The following is a 12181-nucleotide window of genomic DNA, read 5'->3' as shown; positions in this document are numbered from 1 at the left end:
GTGTGTGTGTGTGTGTGACACAGAGACCTGGTGTGGCTGGAAGTAGACGTTCCCCAGATGAAGGACAGAGGACAGCAGTCTGTAGATGCCGTTTTGCTCCTCTGGAGTGAAGCACAGGATGTCCATGGCACTCAGCAGACGCCTGAAGTCCTCCCCATCATCCTTCCCCACTATGGTACAATCCCCTCCCTGCACTCATGTACACAGACATAGACACACACACACACACACTGTTATCAATAACAACATGCACACCCTCAGCCTGTTTAATCACAGCTAGCTCTAATTAAAGACGATCTTATCAGCAGCTCAGAGTCTTGTTTTTGCCGACCTCAAGGGCTTCAACTTTTCACCTTGATGCAGTGATGTATGTCAGTACACCTTGACATCATTGCTGGGTATGGTGACTGGTGCAACAGAGCACACTTCTGACCACACTTTCAGACATAGAGGGCAGACTACTTTTCAACTAGGTGTTACTATTTCAAGAATAAACTTGCAGTAGTAACTACAAACCCAAACACCAACAACAATGTAAATTGTCAAGTATCTTTAATCAGCAGTGTTGCTTCATGCCAATGCTTTCATCACACCTCCTAAAGTGGTGTGTTAAGCACTCTGTAGTGCAAACTAAGTGCCTGAATACAAACTAATGCAAGATGAATCTGAATGGCTGCAGTGATACTGCAAACTAAGTGTAATATCAGAATAATAGCATGTACACAACCACAATGCTAACATGCAGGTATGATGTTTACCATGTTGCCCTTAGTTTAGTTAGAACATTAATCAGCTCTAAATCCAAAACACTGCTGAGGCTGATGGGAATGTTTTTCAAAGTATTGGTTACATTGAAATTTAGACCTGATGATGCCACTGGAAGAAAAGTCAGAGGATCACCAAAGTTCATCTGAGGGGAACAGGAATGTCTGTATAAAATTTCATGGCTATCAATCAGATAATTGTGGAGACATTTCAGTAAAACAAAAGAGTCAAGCTCATAGTGGAGCTAGGGGAAAAATCAGATGATGACAATAATTAATAGAATTCTTCTTCTGTTGGATATGAATGTCTGTGTAAAATTTCATGGTAATCCATTTAATAGCTGTAGAGACATTTCAGTCTGGGCCGACCAACCGACCAGCTGTGCTGCAACATTACACTAGGTCTATTTTTTTCAATACCATTCTTTCCTGATTCGTGACATGTTATTTTAAATCTTTAGGCCTTGGATAATTACTCATATAAAACAGTGACATGGTAAATTCACTCTCTGATAAAAAAAATAAAAATAAATTCGAACATAAGACGAGGGGTCACAAATAGGCTTCATACGCTAAAATTGTTTGTATTCACTGATGAAGAGCAATCCGGAAACCATGACATCAATCTTTACAGTCTTACTAGTAGATATAAACAGTAGTAAGTTATATATACATTTTGGAAAGAAACCATTATCATTCAACGACTCCAGGCTGTGAAGTTTCCAACTCTGTATTTGGCTACCACAATACGTTTCATGTTTGTGTCATTAATCACTTGGTAGAATAAATATCACATTTGACATCTCATTTGTTAATGTGACTATGAAATTGATTACAGTAACCACTCCCAGTCTGTGGTCTGTGTAAGTGTGTGTGTGTGGAGGAGTGTGTGTTTCATATTTCTCTGAGCACCTGATTCAGATAGTAGTAAGTCTCAGCTTCCTGTAGATAGAGTGAGTGCTTCTCATTAGGAGGAAGACCTGCCAACATCTCGTAGAAGATGTGATAGTTCCTCTCCGATTTGGCCTGTGGATGAGCACACACACACACACACACACACACACACGCACACATACACACACACACGGCCACATGACCTACATAAATCAACTATCACATGCACACATATTTAGATACAAAATTAAAAAGCTCTATGATTTAGATCTGTGGTGGTAGCTTTACTTTACTGAATAGAAATAGTACTGTAGAAAAGACACCGTAATGGATAAATGGGTGGATGGATGAATGACTGATGAATGACTGAAGACAGTGCAACATGTTTGACACCTCTCATGCTGTTTGCCTCTACAATCTCCTCTTTCTCGCCATGACTCAGTGGTAAGAAGACTCCAACCTGACCTGCTGAGTCCGTGTGTGTGAGCTTGTGTTTTTCACCTGAAAGACAATGCGGGACTTCTCCAACAGGTACTGAGACGTTATGGCACCGCTGATTACACCCCTTGTAAACGACACACAGGCAGGCACACACACACAATAAGTCCGAGTTAAGTAACAGGTCATGCATGTGTAATGTGCTCGGATCTTCTCTGTCACAGTTCTAGCAGATCAACTACTCATCTAACTGTGTTACTGGGACATTTTAGCATATTCTCCACTTAGGTCATTATGCATGTGTGTGTGTATGTAACATACAGCCTGTTTGTTAGCTTTACAAGGGCTTCTGTTGTAGACAAATAACAATAATAATACAATAATAGTTTAATTCTAAGCCATAACATACACGCATTACTATAGTGGCAATTTTGTTGACATGGTAGTCTTGTATCATGGGATTTAAAAAAAGATGAGAATCCAATTGCATTTTTACACATTTCCAGTATACAAACAACTCTTTCCAAGCTTTTGATGTCTATGCTCAAAATGCTGCCTGCTGTGCTTTATTTCAACAGTTAAAGGGAGTTAGGACAGGGTTTAAAGTGCTGCTCAATTGCCACAAACTACACACTGCATTGGTAAAACATATAATGTCTCTTTAGAAAATCAATTTATACAGTATGTGATCTGATTCTGATTATCTAGAAATGAAAGAAATCCATGGTTTCTAGATCATCTTGACTCTAGACTGTCACTTTTCTGGAGCACTGAGTTGTTGTTACTACTCACTCCTCCATGAAGATCTGTGTGTATTTGCCAAAGCGTGAAGAGTTGTCATTGCGCACTGTTTTGGCATTCCCAAAAGACTCCAACAGGGGTGTAGCCTCTAGGATCTGACCAATAACCACAGACAGATATGTTACTATTGCTACCTTCAACAGGGATGGTGGTCGTCATGAGAGCAGAAACAAGGGGAGGAACACTTTACCTCTATCTGATGGGTGATTGTGGAGAAGAAGAGAGAAGAGAATAAAGGAAAATAATAAGTATTAGCCTAAATGACCACAGTATGGGCTGTATTTGTTAGCATGCATGTAAGTAATAGTCACCATATTTACCTGTTGTGTGACGTTGCATTTGTGATGTATGGCTGTCAAGTAACGCAGGATCAGTTTAGTAGCTTCAGTCTTTCCTGACCCACTTTCTCCGCTGTAATTACAAAAACTGTTCATGTGACTCTTTTACAGCAGTTTCTATTTATTTAATTTTTTTATTACTAAAAAAAATAAAAATAAAAAAATAAAATCAACCTGAGCATAAGGGGAAATTACTTTTAAAGGACCTGTGTGTAGTATTTAGTGGCATCTAGCAGTGAAGTGGCAGATTTCAATGCCCTCGCCTCACCCTCCTGTTCCAAGCATGTAGGAAATACTATGCTGGCCATAAAACTCAGAAAAAATGCAAAATATCCTGTCTAGAGCCAGTGTTGTCTGTGGGCTACTGTAGAAACATTCAAGTTCAAGAAGAGGACCCACTAGATAAAAATGGCTCCTTCTAAGGTAACAAAAACACAATTATTCTTATTATTAGGTGATTATAAACTAAATTATAATGTATTTCTGTCAGTAGATCCTCCTTAATGTTACACACTGGACCTTTTAACACTCACATAGCATTTCATACCTGATCACAATACACTGGTCCTTTTTGGCATCCATCATGGTGGTATATGAGAGATTAGCAATGGCAAAAAGATGACTGCAACACAACAACAAGAACATTTAATTAAAAAAATACACTTTCATTCTCATTGGTGGTGTGTTTGTGTGTGTGAAGTGGTAGTGAAATCCATAACCAAACTCTCCCTTGGCAACCAACCAACAGCATTGTAATAGGAGCCTCTTACTAACACCTGAGAGTGCATTTACACCTCTATTTACCACAAAACTATATCTTAGAGCACAGCTTACAACACATGTAGACAGATGTAGTACAACAATACAATCACACACAGGAACACACAGACTCAAAGGTTACAGTTAAAGGTTAGATAGTTTTGTTTTTGTATTCTTTTCAAAACTATAAAGGACTCAGAAAGCTTACACCTCCACCAAGGCTGCACAATCATCTGAATCTGGTAGACAAAAAGACTCTTTTGAACTGCATTTGCACCAGATATGTTTTAAAATACACATAGTGATTGACAATCACGGCACAGATATTTGTTTTCTATCAAGAGAGTGCAGTAGTCCATGACATAGAAATGTGCAAACACATTTTGAGATTTCCTGCTTAGCTACACACAGACAGACAAACACACCAGACTGAAAAAATAACCTGCCTTGCTGGTGGTAAAAAGTTCAGGGACTAATTGCTCAGGTCTAACAAACACACAAACACTCCCAGGTCTTACGGAGGGTTGTCACTCAGGCCTCGGCTCCCATACTGAAGAACCATGTCTGTGCCATAAATGTTGAGCAACTTGTAGGGATTCACAGACACAAGGATGCTGCCTATGTAGGTCTGTGTGGAAGAAAAACAGAGAAAGAAAGGAGAAGAATGAGAGTGGGTGAGCGGATATAGCAGGCGGTATCCATGACATTTGATGATATTAGTTATTCAATTTGCATATTGGAAATTAAACATACATATACAAGTTCCTGGTCGTAGCGCTTCTTCAGGTTCATCAGAACGGTGGTCTCATTCAGCTCACTGAAATTAAACACAGAGGAAATTAAGCACACACGTACAGAGCACATATTGTCACACTGGAGCAGGATTCCCACACTCACTTTGACATCCAAAATTAATTACTTTTCAATGACATTCAAGATCTCTCTCTGTAAAAAACTGGTTACATTACATGATGTCAAAATTAGACATCAGAGAGTTTTTACCTGCGAGCATGTCAGGAAATGAATGTGGATTTAATTCTTTCAAACTGCTGTTGAAATAACACAAATATCTAATGCAGGGGATTCCTCCGGATATGAAGTGATGCTCATTCAACAGAGATCTACTTGGGTGTTGCATTTTAATAAAATACTTATATACTTAACATATTTAATGCTAGGGATTTCTTTCTGAACTATACAAATTTTCAAGGATTTTTAAAAAAGCCTGCAGGCACACACACACACACACACACACTGTAAAGTGATGTTAAAAGAAACTGAAAGGATATGCACTAAAATGAACTGTGCTGCTCTAAAGTGGGGCAACAAAATGCTTGACATGAGTGAATGAGCTGTGAGGCTGTTTGTTAATACTGGATCCTGCTTACGGCAGCTGTGTCATGTCCTCCATTCCCTCTGCCCAGCGTTTCACCCTGTGGCCTGTTGTGGGCATGCTTAGGATAGAGTAGATCTGGACACACACACACACACACACACATAATGGTATGTAATTAGTCCAACACTGTCATGCAACATTGTCAAAGCTTGAGGAATATTGTCATCACTTGATATAGAAAATATATAGAAACTCTACAAACTGTTTTTGTAGGTCATAAAGCTTCTATGTCATAATTATTGCTTGAATAATGTATATATCTCACTCATTGCTATCCCAATTTGTTTTCCATTAACTGTGATTAAAAATAATTTTTAAAATGTGTAATGTGAAACACATCAATACTCATAAAAATGGGTAAATGTTGCCACACACATATATGAATAAACGTTTAGCTACCTTGTCATACCAGCTTTGACCAGGTACTCTATCTCTGTCAGGAGTCCAGTCCGGGTCCTGGGGCTTTCCGTCCACAACTCGAGTTGTGGGGGAATATCCTTCTAACACCCCGTCTTCTCTGTACATGGACCACTTCGACAGATTTTGGATCGTCCCATGGGGTAAAACCCTCTCAGCTGCCCAGACGTCCTCCCCTCCCTCCTCTCCTCCTCGGGCATTTCTAGCCCAGTGTCCTGAGCGTGGCCCATAGGGAGGAATCACAGCATAGCGATTATCCTCACCCTGCAGGGCTGTTGGCACCCTGTATGAGGCATAGCGAAGCTGCTGGTTTTGGACGGCTTCAGACAGGCTTGGGTTGTGGAACCGACGTGTGAGAAGAGAGCCATCCGGCAGCCTGCGGAATAACGAATGGTTCTCTTCAAATAAGACCGTGTAACACTGGTACCCCTGTAGCTCACCTGGTAGAGCACATACCAAGGTAAAAAGGCTGAGTTCAAGCAACCTGGGCCCTTAAAGCATGTCCATTCTCCTGTCTCTCCTTGCCTTTTCTGTCACATCCTAATGTACTGTCAAATAAAGCAAAATGCCATAAAAGGAGACAAGTAACATAACCTGAATATGGGTTTTCCACACACGCAACTTTCCCAGGAAACCAAGAATATTCTGATGAATTCATAACCAGTACAACTTTGTACACTCCTTCATAAAAGAAGGACTGTTAAAATAGTATTGATATTAAGATAAGGGTGGACATCTCTGGTTTTTACTAAAGTTAAAATACAACAAATTTAGGATCTTTGTTGAGCCTTCATAAAATAGTTCACAAAAGAGCGAGAGAAAGAGCGTGGACAACCTGAGAGCACAAGTGAGAGAAAGAGAGAAAGTGCGAACAACCTGAGAGCACAAGTGAGAAAGAGGCCACTGAGGTTGAGAAAGGTAGGGAGTTAATGAGAGAGAGAGAGACAGAGAGAGAGAGAGAGAGAGAGAGAGCATTGACGAGAAAAAGGAAAAACAAAGAATAAATAGCATCTATTTGCAGATAGTTTAATGCCTGGTTATGTCCGTGGCAGAAATAAATAGCCATCTCATACTTGTTTGTCTACAGATTTTCTACTTTGATGATCGGAAGTTTTCAGTCTAATTTCCCTCCTCTGCATGTCTACAACAGTAAGTAACAACAGAACAAGTCTGTGTTGTTGTTTTCTTACATGTAAAAGTAAAAGTATGTTTCAAACACTTAATCCATCATTGGTCTCATTTGCCATAATCATCACTGTTCTTCAGATGTAATGGACACTCCAAAAGATAGGCAAAAGGGCACTTTTAGTTCATAGTTTAGTTTCTGGTTTTAATTCCATCTGCTTTCTCCAATAATAAAAAGTGAATGCCTACCTTGCAATTCTGTGCAAGACCTGGACAAACCTATCAGGTAATTTATCTGTCCTAGTTTCCATTTATAGTGCAGTAACCTACCTTAAACGGACATTATGGAGGTCCTCATTCCGCAGTGCAGAGGCGAGGTTGGGAGTGGTGGGTTTGGGTGCGCCTGACAGTACAGAGTTATCTGACAGTTGATAGAGACCTGTGGACCGCATTCCCTTGTTGAGCCTCAGAGCAGATGAAAGGTTAGGCTTTTGACCAGGGATAACCAGGGAACCATCGGGGAGCTGGTATGACGCATTACGAAGGTTTGCATTCGTAAGAGCCTACAGAGCAAGACACCGCATAGTTATTCAAGGCAATAACCACAATTAGCTAGATTTTGAAAATAATGGTCATCAAACTGTGTAATTAAGCAAAAAGTCTCAAATGACTAAAATACTTTTCAAAGCAAATACATGGACTGGGTTAGTGAACAAAGAGTCACTAAAACAACAAAGTTAAATTAAGGTAAATTTACACACTTTAGACAGGTCAGGTGTGAGTGGTTTCCTTGGGTCAATGATGATAGTTCCATCAGGCAGGGTGTAGGAAACACCCTTTAGATAGGGATTTTGCAGGGCGGCTGTCAGATTGGGGCTCTTTGGTTTCCTTGGGTCCACTATAATAGTTCCATCGGGGAGGGTGTATGAAGCTCCTTTCAAGGCTGGGTTGCAGAGGGCCTAAGTATTACAACAGCTGTTTTTAGTTAAAGTAAGCCTGGGAAGTTAAACAAGTGTAATTTAATTAACTGACGGTAGAATTAACAATTAAATGCGAGCAGCAGCTTAGCATGTTTGATTACCAATTATTATTACCAAAACAAGAGCCAAGATCAACAGGATCATTTTTCAAATTATTTAAAATCCCTATATCTGTGCCCGTCTACACAAGTCCCAATATACAGATGATATACTGTACATGAGAAGGGAAGAAAGAGAAAGATAATCATCACACACGCATTTACAAGTGGTGTAAAAGTAAGGGGGAATCATAAAAAGTGTCTGAATCTATAGCTAACCTTAGCCAAGTTTGGTGAAATTGGTGTATTGGGGTCTTGAACCCCTTCTGGTAGTGTGAAGGAGGCATTCCTCAGAGCAGAGTTTTGAAGTGCACCAGAAAGGTTTGGAGAGACAGGTTTCCGTGGATCGATGATGATAGTACCATCAGGCAGGGTGTAAGATGCACTTTTCAGGTAAGGGTTCTGAAGTGCTGCTGTAAGGTTCGGGGACTTCTGGGCCTTAGGGTCAATCACAATGGTACCATCGGGGAGAGAATAGGAGGCTGCTCGCAGAGCTTGGTTATTTAGGGCCTTAGCCAGGTTTGGGGAAATGGGTTGCTGAATGAGCAGAGACATCAGAGCAACAACAATATTCATCAGATTTAGTTAATAAATGGTTAACAATTAGGCAGAGACAAGAAATGGACACAATAATCAAAAAAATCAAAGAAATAATCATGAGTCATGGATTACTCGCTGTCTTGGGTCTATAATGGTGCCATCAGGGAGAGTATATGAAGCAGTCTTCACATTCTGGTTCTGAAGAGCTCTGGAAAGGTTAGGAGACATGGGCGTCTGGGGTATACGTGGGTCCTGTGTTGGTGAGGGTTGAGAGTGATAGAGGAGAGTAGAACTGTAATAACACAATTAATGTTGTTCTGTATTTCAACAAACATACATGTCAGGTTGCATTGTTATATGTTCCTTTTATACCTACCCGGATAATTGATCCATCAGGCAAGGTGTATGAGGCTCCACGGACTTGCTGATTTTGCAAGGCATGGCCGAGCATCGGGGAGGACCGTGAATCTCCATACGGTGACATCAAGGATCCATCTGGCAGCCGGTAAGATGCTTGCATCAGCTGCTGGTTTTGTAGGGCACTTCCTAACATTGGTGAAGAGACTGGTGGGGGTCCATATGGGGACCGTCTGAATTGCACAGGGGTCTGAAACGATGCTTGGCGGAGGTTCGGGTTCTGTTGAAGAGCACTGTGGAGCTGAGGTCCAGGTGGTGCATAAGGGTTATGGCGTTGCATCATAGGGGATCTTAAAGATGAGACATTCTGCAAACCAGACCGGTGCTGTAGAGCATCATGAAGTAGTGGTGATGGGCCAGGCTCAGAGATATAATCATATGGAGTGACAACAGTTGGTCCGTATGGTGAACGGAGCTGTGGAGCCTGATAAGAGGCCACACCTCTTAGGGCCTGACCATGTCTCATGGCTCCAGAGAGCATTGGAGACGAAGGTACAGATGGGCCATATGGGGACTGAGGCCTTTGAAAAGGAGATGCATAGGAAGCGTCCCTCACTGCCTGGTTTTGTAGAGCTCCAGACAGCATTGGGGAAGAAGGGGGCATAGGCTGTTCATAAGGGGATTCTTGGCCTTTGTAAAGGAGAAATAATAAGAATGCCACTCGTATAAGCTTGATTCTGCAGAGCCCCTGACAGCATGGGAGATGAAGGGGGCATAGGCTGTTCATAAGGGGATGCTGGCCTTTGTAAAGGAGAATAATAAGATGCATCTCGTATAGCTTGATTCTGCAGAGCTCCTGACAGCCTGGGAGATGAAGGGGGCATAGGCTGTTCATAAGGCGACGCTGGCCTCTGCAGTGAGGAAACATAGGATGCATCCCGAATGGCCTGGTTTTGCATTGCACCAGAAAGCATAGGGGATGAGGGAGCATAAGGTTGTATATACTCGGGAGCCATCTCACCCACTTCTGGGCCGAGAGGGGAACTGTAAGAAGCCTGTCGAATAGCCTGATTCCGCATAGCACCAGATAACATGGGAGAAGAGGGGGCAGCAAACTGATGCAACTGCTCACCATAAGGATGCACTTGGGGGCCAGACACATACGTTTCTGGTGCATAAGTGGGTGGATGGGCAATTCGAGGGGGCAAGAGAGGGGAGGACTGTCGAGAAGGTCGATGAGAGAGGCGTGGAGATGCAGGATGTGACATGTGTTTAAGGGAGGGCTGTGGAGAGGCAGGAGGCATCCTTCTTGTAGAGTGCTGGGCCATGAGGGGACGTCCTCGAGCCACAGGGCGAGGAGGAAATCGCCCAGATTCTCTCCTCCCCAGGGGAGCACGATGGACCATGTGAGGGGAGTGAAAAGGGGAGGAGTGGAGGGAGTCCACTGTGAGAACAGAAGACCTATTGCTTCTTATGGAGGAGGCACGGAATGGACGCACATTCTGGGTGGGTGGGGGCACTGGGCGCCCTCTGAGACCCATAGGCGAGGGCCGGACAGTACCTAAGGGAACATTTCCCCCCATTCTAGGTCGCGGCAATGGTGTGGGGTCCCTGAGCAGCCGAGTTGAACGGCGAGAGAGGGTAGGGGAATGTCGGGGCCCTGCAGGGGATACACTACGATGAGATGGGGAGGGAGAGGGAGATGGTCTTCTACTGAGCTGTGGAGAGTGAGGAGGAGATGCACGACCAGGGGAGAGGGAAGGGGAGGGTGCCCCGCGCATCTTTCTCCCTCCAAACGGGCTACGGGCTGGAGAGGCAGAGGGTGGGGGACTTCGCCTCCTCATGGAAGCCCGGGGTGAGGAAGGTGGAGATTGTTGTCTCATTGACACTCTTGGTGAGGGTGGAGGACTTCGCCGGATCATGGAAGCACGAGGAGAGTGAGGGGGAGAGGGTCTTCGAGCCAGGGGAGATGGTGATCTCTGAGGTTGCATTCTACGACGGGCAAGGGGGGTGGCCATAGGGGACGAAGGAGGTGAGATTCGTCTCAACATAACAGAGGGGGGTCTTTGGACATTAACGAACCCACCCCTCATGGATGGTTGTGGGGATGGGCTGCGTCTCTGTGCAAGCATAGGAGAAGGTATTGCCATGGCAGATGGATGGCGTTGCATCTGTGGGGAGGGCATGATGACAGAGCGGCGGGATGGAGTTGGAGAGGGTTGCATACGCCGTGCTGGAAGGGGGGACATACTTGCTTGCTTAATAATCATGGCAGTTGGAGTAGGGATCGACACTTGGCCATAACCCTGTTGTTGTGGCATCATCATTGGGTCTGTCATCATATGCTGCTGGAAAAACAACAAAAAGGAATTGTAGAATAAACTGAGAATCAAACAAGTTAAGAGAACAATACATTTGGTTAAAATGATATTGCAGTGCTGAAAAAAGTATTAAAGTTGTAGGGATAATTTAGGGTATTATAGATGCTTATGGAAAATAAGTTTTGTGAGTTGCAATTATATATACATTTCTGTGGACCACAAATTGAGGACACATTTCACTGTTGCTGTGAAGTGTTTTAAGAATGTATTTTTAAAAATGAACATAATCTTAGAAGAGAAAATTGCATAGTCAAGTTCTGTTTTTAACAGTTACAACAAAACCAGTTTTAATTGTGAAAACTGCAAAGGGTAACATCCCCACTCCACCCCAATATAGTGCCTAGTATCACTTATTGTCTTGCACTACACTTACAGATTTATTTATACAGTTTACAGTGATTTCGCACATTATTAGAAGTTTCTGTAAATGTGTCATGTGTGCTTTCACAATTTGAAAGCTAACAATGCGATCCAACATTTTGTTATTAGAGCTGCGTTGGCTCTCCCTCTATTGGGATGGTGGGATTACTTAAAATAAAGAATTACAGGCTGTGTAGCTCAAGATGGTTGCTTAACGGGGCAGTAGAGGTGTGCTCTTTAGAATACATTGGGAATTTGGTCACATTTTCACATTCATGTTCAGGAAATGATAGGATAGGAAACGCTAAAGCTGCCCTTCTGTGACCCTCTAGCACTAAATGATTATAAAAAATCAGTGACACAACAGAGCTATAATTACCTGTGGTGAAATCATTTGTGGAGACACCATCGGCTGCTGTGACATCATCATCTGCTCTTGTGGTGACATCATTTGTTGTGACATCATCATCTGCTCTTGTGGTGACATCATTTGTTGTGACATCATCATTTGCTCTTGTGGTGACATCATTGGT

The 12181-nt window shown here is 42.6% G+C and overlaps 1 protein-coding gene across 1 annotated transcript in view; it reads right to left on the bottom strand.

The window, feature by feature from the left end:
• The window catches only part of myo15ab (myosin XVAb), a 43942-nt gene that overhangs the window by 29159 nt on the left and 2602 nt on the right, over window positions 1-12181 (bottom strand). Inside the window, 18 exon segments of the mRNA XM_035660100.1 lie at window positions 28-189; window positions 1677-1790; window positions 2160-2223; window positions 2889-2992; window positions 3088-3093; window positions 3218-3308; window positions 3783-3857; window positions 4513-4622; window positions 4748-4811; window positions 5383-5465; window positions 5790-6183; window positions 7263-7495; window positions 7694-7891; window positions 8230-8547; window positions 8683-8802; window positions 8927-9589; window positions 9591-11252; window positions 12028-12161. Coding sequence (XP_035515993.1) covers window positions 28-189; window positions 1677-1790; window positions 2160-2223; window positions 2889-2992; window positions 3088-3093; window positions 3218-3308; window positions 3783-3857; window positions 4513-4622; window positions 4748-4811; window positions 5383-5465; window positions 5790-6183; window positions 7263-7495; window positions 7694-7891; window positions 8230-8547; window positions 8683-8802; window positions 8927-9589; window positions 9591-11252; window positions 12028-12161 — 4595 coding nt within the window.

This window comes from Morone saxatilis, unplaced genomic scaffold (assembly GCF_004916995.1).
Source record: "Morone saxatilis isolate NCDOM2014 unplaced genomic scaffold, NCSU_SB_2.0 Contig17, whole genome shotgun sequence".
NCBI classification, from domain to species: Eukaryota; Metazoa; Chordata; class Actinopteri; family Moronidae; genus Morone; species Morone saxatilis.
The sequence above is the reverse complement of the archived record's forward strand: the minus strand, read 5'-3'. Positions and strand labels throughout refer to the sequence as shown.